Here is a 17,535-nt window from a genome sequence, read left to right as displayed (position 1 = left end):
CGTGGTCAGGGGGCGTCACTGAATAGCTGTTGTAACTGCGAGGCTATTTCATGTCAAAATAGGCTGTTCCGTTAATGTTTTCGAGTACGTTTACGGATCAATATCCAACGGAATCATAAATAAGCAGCACCAATGTGTTAAATCAGTCTTTAGTCGGTTCCGATCACTTTTGTGGGAGAGTTTGAGAAAGCGATTGTTTACAGGGGGCTGCCACGACACTTTGCTAAGGCTCATGGGAGTCTGCGAGCTGAGGCTCATGGGAGTTTGCGGGTGGCTAATGCTATAATGATAGCTGCTATACGCACGAGGCTATTTCATTTCAAAATAGGCTGCTCCGTTTATGTTTCGAGTACATTTAAGGATCGATATGGAAGGGAAACATAAGTAAGCAGTACCGATGTGTTAGATCGAACTTTAGTCAGTTCCGATCACTTTTATAGGATATAGTTTGAGAAACGCGATTGTTTACAGAGGGCTCATTGGTTATTGGCTAGTGGATGCATACCCCAACCCTAGTCAACCTCCGTTTGTTGCAGTTAGCTTCTATTTTATGTGCCTTTTAATTCGGTGCGCCCTATATACCCTATATATACGCTTCAACCGAAATCTGCGCAACTTCCGGTGCATTTCAAAATAAATGTCCGGTTTGCTTCTGAATGACAAATAACTCTTTGTGTATACTTCCTTACATAGAAAACATTTCTTAGCGTAAAGTATCCATTAAATAAATCAGTTTTAAGTACACAAACAATCCAAACATCAAGAAAACAATTCTGAGGGCAGAACACCGCCAACGCAGGACAGAGACTTGGGACACTAAGAGATCTAGCCTCCGATACCAATTACATAAAACACAAGGCTGCAAAAGAACTGAACCAGGGAAGCAAGGACGTTAAACCAGTGGTTCATGGAGTGAGAAGCATGAAAGCAACGGTAACGACCAAGCGTTACTTACTGAAAATCAGGGTGAGCACTCCTAAAGGTACCCTGAAGTTGCACCAATTTGTGTGTTACGGACTTGAGAAAATAGGAGAAATCCACAAACATGTATCAGCAAAGAAACTTCAAAGTTTTGAGTTGTTTGTTGAAATCTTCCTGTTCAGCAGTAGGTGCCCACCGATTCCATAGTTGATAGGCATCTCTGGCTGCCTTGGTTCATGTCTTATATAGGTGGTGTCTTTTCTCAATGCCTGCCTAAAATACATCCAAAACTTCTCGCTTTCCAAGACTGGTCCAAAGCCGTTCTTGTATCAAGGTTTTAACGCCCTTCATTGTTTTCTCACACTCCTACTCCGTTCTTTCCATATCAGCTCGTTGGTCCTCGCTTAGCTCTTGTGTGTCGTCGACATTAGCTGCCTTGCACATTGCCACTTCAACCTCCTCATTGGATTCCGGGACTTGTGAGCCCTCTAGTGTTAGCTTATTGAATGTTTCCTGTAGTTGCTCTGGAGACATCCACGAAGGTCCTAGTTATTCGGTTGGCCAGTTGTGTGAAGAGTATTTTAATTGTTGTTCTCTCCAATTTGAGCTCATCGACTCATCGATACATGACATTGATTGTAGCCAGGCTTGTACGGGTTTTTCACTGTCTTTCACTGTGCACAGCTTTCTTCACTTGGTTTAATTTGTTAGTGAAATACCTTCAACGCATGAAATTATAAACAATAATAAGTGATGAGGCGGCACGGTGAAGCACTAGTTAGCACATCCACCTCGCAGTTCAGAGGATGCGGGTTCGATTTCATTGAAGGAATGGGGTAGAAATACAAAACGTCCTGCCTAGCTACAAAAACAGATATGCTCAAACCTCATTGAATAAAGTACATAAGCAGACAAGTATATTCGCATATTAAATCAATAAAAGAAACATTTTAAGCATATAATTATACCTGCACACCAAACCAATAAAGAAGACATAACTAGACATTTTTATATATGGTAATGACATGGGTTTTTATAACTTCATGATCTGATATGTATTTCTGTGCACTTTGAAATAACAAATGTTTGTTGATATATTGCCTGACTAGCATAACGACCCTTAAGGAACTATTTAATGCATGCTTGATGTTATTCTAAATCACGGACACTGCTCAAGGTGTCTAAGAATGTTTTGTACTTCATTATATCTTATGTTTTGATTAATGCTTGATGTAACGTCGTATTTTGCCTAATGCTAGAAGCCATCCTTGGATTACTATTGAATGTTCTGGACAGAAGGAAAATATTTTGACTAACAATGAAAAGATTTGGTTGGAAGCATGATTAAACTAAGAATGTGACAAAGTTAGCAAATACATGTAGTGTCAAAAGAACAAACAAACAAATGCATGGTAAGTGGTGAGTAAGAACTTTGCATAGTCAGGGAACATTAACGAATTGATGATGTCACACACAAAACTTCACATAAGTCCGTACAAAATAACAAAACTGGAAGGATGATGAATGGACGAGGTGCAAGAATAGAGGAAAATGTTTACAGGAAGGTCACTTGGAGATAAAACCAGCAGAGGTGCCAGAGGGAGAACGCCAGGAGGAAGACACCCAAGAACCCAGCCAAAGGTGATCGCCAAGGCCGAAAGACGGGATGGAAAACAACAGCCCCCCCACACACCGAATCACCCATAATCAGCACCCACCCTCACGGAAGCAGCTCTCACCGAACCAGCACCCACTCCCATGGAATCAAACTCTCCTGCGAACTTGCCCCACCCCAAAGACTCATCACCCATCAAACTCGGCCCACATTGGCATGTGCAACTGAATATAAGCTGACCAAAGAACCTTGAACGTTGCCTTTTCTGAATGGAGACTTTCTGCTCTTGAGCATTGTCGCACAAAAGGCCCAGTGCTGTGTTGTACTTTCCTGAAAACAGAGCTCTCTTAACAAGAATTGTGATTGAACTCAACCAACCTGTGTAAGTCTAAATTTTGTTTCGGTGTCTTAGCCTTTTCCTAAAACTGAAAAAGAAAACAAACACTCAGTGAGTAAATTAGATAACAGATGATTGGCTCTGGCTTTTGCCGTGAGGCGCGGATAGCGCGCTTCCCAAATTGTGGACCAAATCCAACACCATCTCCGGCCCTCCCTGTGTGGAGCTTTGCATGTTCTCCCCGTGCTTGCGTGGCTTTTCTCCGGGCACTTCGGTTTCCTCCGACATCCCAAAAACATGCATGGTTGGCCGATTGAGCACTCTGAATTGCCAATTGTCACGGAGCGGATGGAGCAGGGCAACCAAATGCAGCTTGGACCATCTTTTATTCAGCAAAACAAACTAAGAGACTCGACAAACTGACATGACTTAACAAAAACACAAGAGGACTGACCGACAGGGTCGTGAAACAAAGGACGTGAAGACATTAATGATCTGACAGAGGGGCAGACAGGACTTAAATACACGACAGGTAACAAGAGGCAGGTGAGAATGATCATACTAATCATGGGCACACAGACAGAAACCATGACAACAGACACATAGTAAAACGGCTGGAGACGAGACGTGACACCAATAGATGTGAGTGCAAGTGCAGATGGTTGTTTGTCTCTGTGTGCCCTGCGATTGGCTGGCAACCAGTGCAGGGTGTCCCCTGCCTACTGCCCAATGACAGATGGAATAGGCTCCAGCACACCCGCGACCCCCGTGGGGACAAGCGGTACAGATAATGGATGGATGGATGGATGGTAATAATTTTTAGCTCATTAAATCATGCTCTTTTGACACAAATTAATGTTTTAGATACCAATTTTTTATGTCAGATTTTTCCTGTAAATTAAATCCTTCTTCATTTTATCTTTTTACTTTAACATCATACACAACAAAACACCAAAATCAGAAAATAACAACCCATAGTCCTTTTGTTGTTTATGATCACTGTGAGTGGGCACAGTAGTATTTGCAGAGTTCATAGTGAATAGACAGAGCTCACCAGTAGTCCGTGGGCTGTTGCTTCTCCCCGTGCAGTGTCACTGGCAGCATTTCTGATATGAGCGTCCCTAGTCCTTGGTGTGCGCGAGTTTAAGTGAGGAAGTGTCTGTGTCACTGATGATCTAATTAATGGACACCTGAGCGCACGCGAACCGGGAAGGGACATGGGAGATTGCACTCGCACCCGAGCAAGAGCGCCTGCCCGTACGTGTTCCCGTTCATATGCGCCTTCTCCTTGTGGCTCGCTTCGAGGCGCGCAGGTCCCCGCGACAGAACAAATTAAGAAAGAAATATCAAAATTAGCTTTCTGGGGTCTTTAATTGAATAAAAAGACAGAATACAGTTAAAGCAAATTACAGTCCTAGGAGTTTTCTCTGCCAGCTATGGTAACTCTTCGGTTGTTTAGACTTAGCAAGTCGAAGAAGATATATTCAGTGTTTATTTGATAAAACTGTAGACAAATGAACCTAGGATGACAGCCAATAATACACAGCAACAGAAGATCATCATTTGTTTCTTCGCAGCATGCAAGAGAAGGACATAAACACATAACATGTAAGTATACAACAAAGAAATATCCATAACATCATCTATGATTTACATACGTACAGTGATACCTTGACTTATAAGTTTACCTCGTTCTGTCTATTGTGTGTAACTTCAATTATTTGTATCTCAAAGCAACTTGTACTGAACAGAAATGAATACAAATCCCATGAACTCATTTTCACTGGCGCAGCCCCCTAAATACCAATCTTACTGGATTTTGACTGACCTTTCAAGGTCCACAGAATATTAGACAGCTGGACGGACGCCAACGGAAAACGAACTGGCTCCCACCTTCGTGTGCAACGCAACTCGACTCAATATAAGCACTACAAAGAACTTCCTTTTGTCACGCCCGTGCCACAGCACGATCGGCCTGCACTTCGCTCGGCCACACCCCTTTCGTTACCGTAATGTCTGTCACCTGCTTCCTCTTGTTACCCTGTGTATTTAAGCCCTGCCCGTGTGTTTCTCCCGGTCGGTGTCTACTGTTGTGCCCAGTGTTCCTGTTCTTGTCATCTGGTTCTCCCTCGGTCTGTCTGAAGGCTCACGGTCAGAATTTTAACCTTGTCCAAGGGGACTTCATGTCGGTCAGTCTGTCTGTTTTGCTGGCCGTGAGTCTCCCTCCCGTCTGTGTCGTCGGTTCCCCACCTGCCTCCCTTCCAACTCCTTTTCCCTGCAATAAATCCTGGTTCAAGCTGCATTTGGTCGCCCTGGCTCAACTCATTCCTGACACCTTTCTGCTTTTCCTGATATTGCATTGGGTCACTGTCGGAGAGAAAAGCCCAGCACTGATTTGTAAACCCTTTTCCTGAAAGCAGACGTAATATAATCAGCTGAATTTTAACTAATTACATGTGAGTTTGATTTGCGTGAATATTTTTTCCTTAGAAGAAAATGAACACGCGTTGAAGAGGTTAGACACGAATAATTACCGTATTGGCATGAATATAAGACGACCCCCCCTTCTTTTTCAAGACTCAAGTTTGAAAAAAAGACTTTTTGATGACCAAAATTAATTTTATACAGAAAATATTTACAGTACATCTGAAACAAATGATTATAACAATATATTCGAGAGAATAAGCATGTTATTTTGCCTCATTCAAATCATGCAAAAACTGTGTATCACATCTTAATATCTGAACATTTCAAGACCGTGGAGATGACAGTGGACTTCAGGCGAGGCCCTTCACCACTTTCACCCCTCACTATCCGCAGTAATACTATTCTCTCATCAGACACCTTCAAGTTCCTGGGAACCACAATCTCTCGGGACCTGAAATATAGCCACATAGACTCTGTCCGGAAGAAGGCCCAGCAGAGGCTGTACTTCCTGAGACAGCTCAAGAAGTTCAACCTGCCACGGGAGCTGCTGAAGACCTTCTACACTGCCATCATCCAGTCTGTCCTCTGCACCTCCATCACTGTCTGGTTTGGATCGGCCTCCAAACAAAACAAGCACAGACTGCAACGGACAATAAGGACTGCAGAAAAGATAATTGGAATCAACCTCCCATCTATCCAAGACTTGTACCTGTCCAGGACCAGGAAACGTGCAAGTAACATCTCAACAGACCCTTCGCACCCAGGTTGCAGCCTGTTTGAACTACTCCCCTCCGGACGCCGTTATAGAGCTCTGTACACTAAAACCAGCAGACACAGAGACAGCTTCTTCCCCCAGGCTGTCGCTCTGATGAACTCACACCACTCTTAGAGTCTCAGTGTCATTACCGTGCAATAACATCCCGCTTGCCACACCTTTTTTGTCTACACTGTTTGTACTATGTGTCCTCTCTGCATCCATTGCAGCCTGGTCATCCTAGAAGAGGGACCCTCCCATCTGTGGTCTCTTCTCAAGGTTTCTCATTTCCCCTAGCTGGAGTTTTGAGTTTTTCCTTGCCTTTTTCCTTGCCCTCTTGGGAGTTTAAGATCAGGGGGTGTTTGAGAATATCTTTCGTTCTTCACATGTCCTGAGTGTTGTTGTTAGTCACCTAAATGTTGAACAGAGGCTGTGATTTACCGAAGTCAAATTCCTTGTTTGGCACGCTCAAACATGGCGAATAAAAAACTCTTGAATCTTGAATCTTTAAATATGTAAACTAAAGTGCAATCACATTTGTAAATGAATTGCTTTTGGTTTTTGAAATGTAAATAAACCAATCTACTGTGATAAAACAACAAAATTGCAATAACTGCATTAAGCATCAAAGTGAAGTCTAACTGTAACTGTAGTCTTGAAACAAATCTGAATAAGGAAAAACATTGCAATAAAATAATGCAAACTAACCGCTATTGTTGGGGAGTCTGAGGACTGTGTAGGGGGTTGGCTTGGAGGGTTATGCTCTTTTTGCCCCCGGGTGTCGATCAGAACACAGGAGGGAAGATATGGTTCAGTTTTGATTGCTTTACTGAATTATTGGCAAAAAAGTAAAAGGCACTGTGGCTCATAGGGGCATACAGGCAAACTGGCAAAAGGGTATAGGCACATGTTTGGTCGTAAGGATGTGAGAGCAGGTGTGTGTAGTGTACATGGGTGAGTCTTTGGGTGTGTGAATGTGATTCATGTGTGTGTGATTATTGTATGAAGCGTGTGAAGGGTGTGTGCGGTGTGTGTGTAGTGTGTGTGTGTGTGTGTGTGTGTGTGTGTGTGTGTGTGTGTGTGGTTCTGCAACGGACAGAAATACAGCACGTAAGTCAACGCTCAATTTCTGACATCACACAACACTAGTAGACGGCACACATTGCATTACTAACTGCGCGTAACGGTTCCACTATACTAGATAACCATAAATGAAATACTCTCAGCAACACACCAAACATAAGTCATCGAGACAACAAAATACATTTGCTGGCGACCGCTTGTAGCCGTGCCGCTGCGAAACGGCTACTCGTACGATGTGAGGAAAACTTAAAGGAGCGCACCGAAGCTATCAATCAAACGGCGCACACACGAAACAAACCGCAATCAGATAAACGGCATAACAGTAGACAGTAGTAACAATGAAATGTATATACTCACTTTGTGTCAAAGACGCACACGATCACAGCAACATACTCAGTCGATACCAGCAACCTTTAATTTACCACTGCGCACAAGATCCAACAATCGTGATAAGCTGGGGTAACTCACGCGAGACTTAAGGCGCTGTGACGTAACTTTCCAAAATTTTAACATCAACATAGGAACCTTTCTAACAGCTATTTTTATTTTTCTTCTTTGTGACAGGGGTTCGCTTTGGCCTGGGGAGTTATGTTCAGCATTCGCTTAAAAGATATCTGGCGCCATCTAACATTGTGAATGGGTATAATGTCTAGACCCCGAATGTAAGACAACCCCCACTTTTTCAGTCTTATTTCAATGCAAAAAACACCGTCTTATATTCAGGCCAATAGTAACTGTGATACGAGGCAAATGACAATTGGGGCGTCCTCAGCTCCCATGCCATAAACCTTTCCAACACTACAAAAAACACCATATTCTTTCAACTGGGGAGCACATTATCAACCATTGCAGTCTACAAAGACTGTGCGATCCTTATGTCATTATCACAAAATTGTTTCTTTTTTTCAGCCAGTACATTGTCACCATTCATCTAAATTTCATTTCACGCACTGTTAACACATGACTTGCCAAAATGGGTTAGGGTTAACAATTTTGTTTATCTCATCCCACCCAATTTCAACCAGCAATTTAAATCACCTAGCTCCATAATTATTCTATGTTACTTTTGCGACCACAAAATAAAACCAAGAGTGACATTCTAAGTCCTAAAGCAATAACATGGTCGTTTATATTTTTTTATGTCCAAGTGTCCAAATAATCAGGATTCTTGAAAGTTCGTGATCAGTATTCTTGAGAGTTCATAAGAGTCGTTATAATACAAGTTTCAGAAATTGCAATGAAGTATTTTTATACAGGCCAAGCCCTGCTTGGAATGTTAGACATAATATAAGGCAGATGCAGTCATAACTTACAGTAGATTTCATCATGTTGACATGTCGACACTGGCATTGTTTTATCAATGACAGGTGTTAGGGTTGACAAATTATTTTGATCATATGATTTTGTTGGAATGTTGACTAGAATCATTAACTTTGTTAAAACCTTCCACCTTTCAATGACTCGTTGAAACTTTCCACATTCAGTTGTTGGAACTTTCCAAATGATGTGGAAACATTCTTGCTTAGTTCGTTATCTAAAATGCTCCACTAATATCTGTTTCCACAACCTTGTAAAACAAAGAGCTAAAACCCTCTGCACTAATTCCAGTTTGCAGAGGTGACCCTCGAAAACTGTTCACTCTCACCCCTACCCTGCTTTCTCTCAAAATATTCTCTTGCAAGACGCGAAGGTCAGACTACTTTCAAGCACCCCTGTATCACACAGGGTGCTGATGGCTTTCTCCGCTTGCAAGCGTAAAATGGGCAAACTGTCTCATGTGGTTCTTGCATAAAAGGTAGAGTGGGCAAAACTCTATCAACAGGGTATCTGCGGGGTTGTAAAACGTATTACAAGATCTTAAATGAAGGCCATTAAAAAGTATGATAAAGTAGTAAATGCCATCTGACAAGGTATTACATTTTTGAACAGCTATCCACCTGGAAGGCCTATTCTCTAAAAATCACGTAATTTCATTTATTATATACTAAATCATAGTATGTGCAAGCAGGACCTGTGTCCTACAGTATGTTGTAGTTTGCAGCGTTAATGCAATGCTGTGGATGCCAACAACCATTAAAAAAAAAAGTTCAATTTCGTCCATCAGTGTGCGTGCACGATAAAAACGTCATCAAAATAATTCGTGCCTACACAATATTCCCTGGTAATGGAGGCAAAATGAAGTCATGGGGAAATGTATGTTTTTCGATATCTGGTTGGATGACGCTATATTTAAAGACTGGCTTAGGCCAGTTATTGGTAACAACCGAGAGGCTTATTGTCTGTATATAGTGTACAGTAGTCCCTCGTTTATCGCGGATAATTGGTTCCAAGACCACCCGCGATATGTGAAGATCCGCAAAGTAGTGTCACGCTTTTTTAAACATACATACAGTGTTTGTGTATCAATAAGCGTATATTAAACCATATAAGTGCATATGTATATATCATTGGAACATTAATGTTATCATTAGAACAGTGGTTCTTAACCTTTTTGGAAGTACCGAACCCCATCAGTTCCATATGCGCATGCACTGAACCCCTCTTTGGGAGGGGGGGGTTACCGAACCCCATCAGTTTCATATGCGCATTCACTGAACCCCTCTTTTTTATAACATCAAATAATAGTTTCAAACATGCAAATACTATATTAATACGTAGTATAAATGACATGAGAAAATAATGTATAAATATGAAACGTGTGTGTGCGTGTGTGTGTGCGTGTGCGTGTGTGTGTGTGTGTGTGTGTGTGTGTGTGTGCGTGTGCGTGTGTGTGTGTGTGTGTGTGTGTGTGTGTGTGTGTGTGTGTGTGTGTGACATGTATATGTAGCTAAAGTATACATACTGTAATTATGTTTTAGAACTCTTATTATTAGACAACGTTTTTATAACAAGGTACAATACTGTAAATGTTTTTAGAACTCTTATTATTATAACAACATTTTTTTATAAAAAGGTACAAGTGTACGTACTGCAATTGTGTGGACACTCCCTGCCTTCTGCTGGTGTGTGAGAAACTTTCGTGCCATAATTTCTCAATTTAGGATTCCTTAATTTAGTAGGTTTATTTTGAATTTGTGATATTTTTGGGGGGGGGAGAAAAATCCGCAATGTACTGAAGCCGCAATAATCGAACTGCGATGTAGCGAGGGATTACTGTATACAGTGTATATACCGTATTTTTCTGACTATAAGTCGCGTTTTTTTTTTCATAGTTTGGGTGGGGGGGCGACTTATACTGAGGAGCGACTTATATGTGAATTTTTTTCACAAATTTTCACAACTCAAAAAAAAAAAAAAGCGAAATTGCGATAAACGAACCACGATGTAGCAAGGGATTACTGTAATTTGAATTTCAAGTGACGTCAGTGGCGCGGCGCAGTGGTTGTTTACATAAAGGACAAAGATTCGATCACGGGATGACGACGATGACGAAGGGCCCCACATACTATCATCACAGTCATTAGCGGCTTTGTTTGTAAGTGACACAGAGGACGAAGAGTTTGAAGGATTTAATGATTTGGAGTGACACAGAAGGTTTGAAAAACTATTATGGCTTTTACGCACGCCCGGTCCTACTCTACGGAGCCCTCTTTCATCTCCGTGGATGGAAGTCAGGGGCTGGCGCTTGGCCGGGTGGCTGTCCGGGGACGGTGTATGGGGCTTGGACATGGCTTTTACGCACGCCCGGTCCGACTCTACGGAACACTCTTTCACCTCCGTGGATGGAAGTCGGGGGCCGGCGCTCGGCAGGGTGGCTGTCCGGGGACGGTGGATGGGGCTCGGACATGGCTTTTACGCACGCCCGGTCCTATTCTATGGAGCTCTCTTCCACCTCCGTGGCTGGAAGTGCCACCTCCGGGGATCGAAGTCCACGCCGCCACACGCCTGGAAGTCCACGCCGGTACTTGGGGTCGTGTGGTGGTGAACTATTTATGTTATATTTATTTGATATAGTTTATTTCGTATAGCAACTTGTATATGTTTTTATCGTTACAGTTCAGTAGTTGTTGGCTCGTTGAACTCTTGTTTTGTTAAATAAAGAGCCGTTTACCAAACCCACGTCTTTCCTTGTACTTTGTTAACGCTACAATATTGTTATATACTAGATCTGGGGAATAATGACGAGGCTGACGTCAGGGCACACGCGCGGCGTTGTTGACAAAGGACGAGGAATTTGATCGATGGATTTAATGATTTGGAGTGACACAGATGGTTTGATAATATTATTGCTTTCGTTATACGGGCCTGTGGAATATTTTGAAGTGCAACCGCCGTCAGCGACGCGCACCCGGCATTGTTGACATAAAGAACGATCGATGGATTTAATGAATTGGAGTGACACAAATGGGTTTATAAACGTGTTATTTATGTAATAGTTATTTGAATAACTCTGAATGTTACGTCAGGCCCTTTCTCAGCTCTTCGTTTGTGTTTATGTCACATTAGCATACCTATCGTTCAGCCTGTTGTTGTTCGTTCATGTCTGTTCTTGGTGTTGGATTTTGTCGAATAAATTTCCCCCAAAATGCGACTTATACTCTGGAGCGACATATATGTTTTTTTTCCTGTTATTGTGCATTTTATGGCTAATGCGACCTATATTCCGGAGCGACTTTTGGTCCGAAAATTACGGTAGTATGTTAAAAAAATTAAAATGTGAATATTGTCTGGATGGGGCTGTATGCCGTCACGTCGTGCATGGAGTCAAACCCTAGCCAACAGTTAAGGATACGTCGACGGGGTGGGCAGTTTAACGTTTCAATCTTCTGCGGTAGTGGGACGGCTACATTACCGCAAACCTCCACAGCTCCCCACCAATCACCAAAAGCTTTGCGTGCAGCAAGGACAGACTGGCTACGTAATCAAGTTTTACTTACTTACTTCAAGAAGAAGAAGCGAGTTACGAGTGACACAAAGAAAAAAAATGAACATACACATTAGGTTTTTAGAGAATGACTGTGTGATTACAAGATATTTTGGTTCCAAATTCCTGGGGCCTGCAAAGATAGATGATCTCAAAGTCAAAGTCAGCTTTATTGTCAATTTCCCCACATGCTGTCACAGCACATCATTTCCACGTGTAAGAGAGTGAACAACAATAAATAATAAATATACAGAATACAATACAGTTTATGAAAATATAATTTTTCTAATTTATCTCATTGTCAAACGTTTGCCAAACGATGATCTTTCACAGCACTTCATTTCCACGTGTAAGAGCATGAACTAAGAATAAAGAGTAAATATATAGAATAATAAAAATAAAATTTATAAAAATATAGTTTTTCTAACTTATCTCACTGCCAAACGAAAATGTAAAATCATATTTGTAGGCTAAGGTTATTCGTGCTCGTGTGTGCGTGTGTGAGAGAGAGAGGCAGAACCATCAGTAAATAATAAATATTTTCATGGACTGTCGATTCTTTTAATGGTTTAGCCTACTGTTGATTATCTTTAATAGTAGCTATAACTTTATTTATTAAAATATATTTAATTAAAGATCATCTCTAACTGATGTTGTACTTAAGGAAAATGCAATGCCATAGTTGTAGGCTAAGATCAATCCTCTATATTGCAACAGTGGTGTGTGCTCTTTCTACCTTTAACAATGAAAAAACATTTTGTCCTTTCATTGCACTTACCCACTCAGAAAGTTGTGTGAGAAAATACAATAATCTGTAACTTTATTTGTAATCCCTATCCCTGAAGTTTGAAAGGTTGTCATAGTTGCAGCTCAAAGTTGTGTTGGTATTAAAAAAAATATTGTGACAAAAGGTTGTCATAATTGCAGCTCGAAGTCATGTTGGTATTAAGAATTATTGTGATGGTATTAAAAAGGTATTAAAAAGTATAAATTCCATTTGAGAATTTGTGTATATTCCCTGAATGAACTCTTCACTGTATTTAAGGCCTTCAGATGCAGACATCTCCATTTTAGTGTGGAGATCTCTACACAGGGAGGCCTCCTTCTGATTCAGATCAAACAAATTAGTCGTGATTATTACTTTTTTTTATACTGATCTCAATTGATACACATTCAAATATGTTTCCACCACCACTGACAATCTAATGTCTCCACATAAAGCATTCCACTAGATTTGTTGATCCTTCTCTTGTGGACAAATAAGATCTTTAGTCCAAGTTTCTTATTGTGCATTAATTTTAAAGGGCTTATCCCAATGTCAATAGATAATCCTGTATTGTTTCAAAGTTGCCATTTAAACTCCTGCTCTTGCAATGAATTGTGGACAGCTTTCCTTCCAAATCAATGTGGCTAACCATCCACCATCCAAGATTAATAAAGATACTGGTTAATATTGGATGATGAATTATTTCCAAGTTTTTGTTGTCATAGCGTGCAGCCAAATCCAACAGTTCTTGCAGTTCAATTTGATTTTGGCATGAGCTGGGGCTATGGATTTTTTTCCATAGGTCTTGACATACGTACCTCAATTTGCCAATTTGTCCAACTCCTCCAGTACTCTGATCTGGACCGGTGTGGTATTCTCTGCAGATGATCCATTTGGCTTTATGTTTGATTTTGCAGTTGGACGTCCAAAAGTCTTTAGTTGACGGGCTTGCCAAGCAATCAAGGGATGAAGTTTGTTTGCTGAGATTATCATTGATATAATCATTTGATTCCATCAGATTTTTTCCCTGTTTCAGTAAAGCGATTTTGTGCTTTCTGCTTGTGAATGTCAGTAGCACGGCACAGTTGTCGTGACTCAACCACCGGTGACTCCTCTCTTGGGAAGCAGGTGGCATGAGTTCACGTTTGTTTTTTGATAAGAACTCCACCGCTTGCTGTTCCACAGATCGGTTGTACTCATCATCCACATTGCTTTGGTGTCTCAGTGAACCGGCGTTGCTTCTTGGTGCGATCTTGAGACCAGTGATGATTACATCTTTGGTCTTATTCTGCTCATCAAGCTCTTCTACACTGCTGGTGAGGGTTTTGATCAGCTGATCCTTCTTTCTCATTTTTGAGGAATTACATCTCCTCCATCCTAGCTTCTATCCCCATATTGATTACTTCCAGAGCATTCGTAAGTGAATCTCCTTTGGCACCATCACTCTTAGATTTTTGTGGCAATAAAAGTTTGAGGTTTTCCATATTCTTTCTCTGTCTGCTATTACAGGCTACACAATTTATGCAGCCTGGTAGTTGTTTTTTGGCTCACCAACAGTTTGCTGTATCCTTGAGAGCGTTCTACCCGCTCAGCAGCCTGAACTGAAATGTCCTGTAGATTTGGATCCTGGTTTTTGGGTCAAAGCTCTGTGAGCACATTGAATATCAAGAGATACCTTCAGGTAAGAGACACTGCATGGTCAACTTCTTTCCATCCATCCATATTTTAAATTTTTTTCTTGCCCTCTGAAGGGTTATGATCAAGAGATGTCAAGAATATTTGTCAATTGTAGGCATGAATAGCCATTTGAGATGTTTCTGTGTTTTAGTCCATATAAATAAACTTGGCATGACATGATACTTGAACCCAGCCTACTAACATCGATATACCGTATTAGCCCGAATATAAGACAGTGATTTTAGCATTGAAATGTGGGGGTCGTCTTATATTCAGGGTCTAGACATTATTCCCATTCACAACGCTAGATGACGCCAGATATCTTCAAAGTGAATGCTGAACTTAACTCCCCAGGCCAAAGCGAACCCCTGTCACGAAGAAGAAAAATGAAAATAGCGGTAGCAGTTTGCATTGTTTTATTGCAATGTTTTTCCTTATTCAGATTTGTTTCAAGACTACAGTTACAGTTAGACTTCACTTTGATGCTTAATGCAATTATTGCAATTTTGTTGTTTTATCATAGTAGATTGGTTTATTTACATTTCAAAAACCAGAAGCCATTCATTTACAAATGTGATTGCACTTTAGTTTACATATTTAAATGTTCAGTTATTAATATGTGATAGACAGTTTTTGCATGATTTGAATGAGGCAAAATAACATGCTGTTTCTCTCGAATATATTGTTATAATCTTTGGTTTCAGATGTACTGTGATTATTTTCTGTATAAAAATTAAATTTGGTGTTCAAAAAGTCTTTTTTCAAACTTCAAACAGACTTTCGTCATTGTCTGTGTCAGTCTCGTTGTCAAGTTGCCTTTCAGCAATGATCCCGAATCTCCATAAAGGTTGAACAACAGTTAAACCTGATACCTTTACCCATGCATCGACAATCCATTCACATAACTTGCATAACTTGCTCAGCGCTGCCTCAGAGTGATTGTGTAAATGTGTTTGCCTTTGTTGTGAAACTTTCTCACAGAGGCTCTCTTACCATGTGATGTGCTGCCTCACAACTGATGACGCGTAGCTTGTAAGTATGTTATTTCTCCCATGCTATTTTCAGGGGTCCATAGGCAAACCAATGCACGAATCAGTATTTATCAGTTGAGGCGGCGGTAAGTACGTACTCTAGGTATTACGTATGATCTCAGATTGGTTTACCACTCCAGTGTATGTATTTTCCATATTGTGTAATGTCTTCTGATTGGTTAATCGCTGTCATCTTACATATTTTGAGTATTACGTACTGTTCTTTACATATATGACCCTGTGTCGGCAGCCGCACAACATTTACTGATTTTGGAACTCGGGGCAGACAAAAGGCTCACCTTCTTAGAATGCGCCCTGTAGATTTTTCAGAAAATTAAAGCCTTTTAGGTGCACCTTATGGAGTGGAAAATTTTAATCTTAGGACTGACGATGGAAGGAGGGACAGACTGTTGACGGAAGCCCTTTTTCAATGAGAAATATGGACAGGGATAAATATACAGTAATCCTTCGCTATATCGCGGTTCATTTATTGTGGCTTCAGTACATTGCAGATTTTTTCCACCCCCAAAAAAAAATCTAAAATTAAAAATAAAATTTGTAAATTGAGGAATTATGGCACGAAAGTTGCCCGCACACTAGCAGAAGGCAGGGAGTGCCCACACAATTGCAGTACGTACACTTGTACCTTGTTGTAAAAATTATTCTAAAAACATATTAACAGTATTATACCTTGTAAGATTTTTTTATAATAATAATAAAAGAGTTCTAAAAACATATTTATAGTATGTATACTTGTATCTTGTTATAAAAAAAGTTAATAATAAAAGAGTTCTAAAACCATATTTACAGTATGTATACTTTAGCTACATCTACATATGTGACACACACACACACACACACACACACACACACACACACACACACACACACACAGACACACACACACACACACACGCGCGCGCACACACACGTTTCATATTTATACATTATTTTCTCATGTCATTTATACTACGTATTAATATAGTATTTGCATGTTTGAAACTATTATTTGATGTTCTAATGCAGTGGTTCTTAACCTGGGTTCGATCGAACCCTCGGGGTTCGGTGAGTCGGCTTTCATATTTATATTTATATTATTTATACATTATTTTCTGTATGTCATTTATACTACATACTGTAGAGAAAAAGTGGACCAGCACGGATGGTAGCAATATGCAAACAGGGCATGAGAGGTTTTCTTTCACAGTTGTGCTTGGTTGCCATGGTAATGGACAAAAACTATCACCTACGGTCTTTTTTTTAAGAGGAAGACGCTGCCTAAAGAAGTTTCCAGCCAGAGTCACTGATAAGGGAAATCAATAGGGCTGGATGGATAAGGAGAAAATGAGAGGGTGGCTGAGAGAGTTGTACATGAAGTGACCGGGTGTTTTTCTTCCACACATGGCCCTCCCTGTTCATCTGAGACTCCATGCATCTCACAGCTGCTGTAAAAGCCAAGTTCAGAAAATTAATTAGAATTCTTCCATCATTCCAGGAGTATTAACAAAGGAACTCCAACTGCTAGACAGTCACGTGTCTGCGTCACCTGCCACCGAGCTGCTCCTTTTTCTCTGTATCGGCCGGTCATGGCGGTGCCCACACAATCAAGTTGACCACCGGCACCTGTTCCCGCTTAGCGTACTGATTATTTAAACTCCGGACTCTCGTCTTCACTCTGTCAGTTCATCCTTTTACCCTGCCTGTGACGCCACCCCTGTGCTCACTGCGCTCTGCCCGAATGATTCCCATTGCCAATGTTGCCCGTGTACCGACCCAACTCGCTTTGCTCGCCGCCTGCCCTGACCACCTGCTTGCCCCTGACCAGGACTATCAATCCAGTCTTCCACTTCCCCTTTGCCCTTTTTCAATAAAGATCCTTGGTTTGAACAGGGCATTCAACGTCAAGTTCCAAGCAGCGTGGGAGTAATGGATGTTAGCGCCCACTCGTTTACGAAAACTGGCATTCCACATCAACGGCAAATCTTGCCATCATTCCAGGAAGATTAACAAAGTAACTCCAACCGCTTGACATTGGTGTGAACAGGGCATTCATAGTCAAG

At 41.1% G+C, this 17,535-nt stretch overlaps 1 protein-coding gene across 4 annotated transcripts in view; it reads right to left on the bottom strand.

Annotated features, from left to right (window-relative positions):
- LOC125969394 (syntaxin-3-like) overlaps nucleotides 1–17,535 on the bottom strand; it is a 75,058-nt gene that overhangs the window by 25,529 nt on the left and 31,994 nt on the right. For 2 of the 4 annotated variants that reach the window (XM_068650706.1, XM_068650708.1), the window contains one exon: nucleotides 4,226–4,442. The exons of 1 other annotated variant lie outside the window; for it this stretch is intronic. In XM_068650706.1, coding sequence (XP_068506807.1) covers nucleotides 4,365–4,442 — 78 coding nt within the window. In that variant the 3' untranslated portion in view covers nucleotides 4,226–4,364. Of the gene's footprint in view, nucleotides 1–4,225; nucleotides 16,921–17,535 lie in introns of those variants that run through there. One more of the 4 variants, XM_049721392.2, reaches the window with a different exon arrangement.

The sequence above is a fragment of the Syngnathus scovelli genome, chromosome 5 (genome assembly GCF_024217435.2).
Source record: "Syngnathus scovelli strain Florida chromosome 5, RoL_Ssco_1.2, whole genome shotgun sequence".
In the NCBI taxonomy this organism is placed as follows: Eukaryota; Metazoa; Chordata; class Actinopteri; order Syngnathiformes; family Syngnathidae; genus Syngnathus; species Syngnathus scovelli.
Note: the sequence above shows the minus strand (reverse complement) of the source record. Positions and strands in the feature narration are given on the sequence as shown.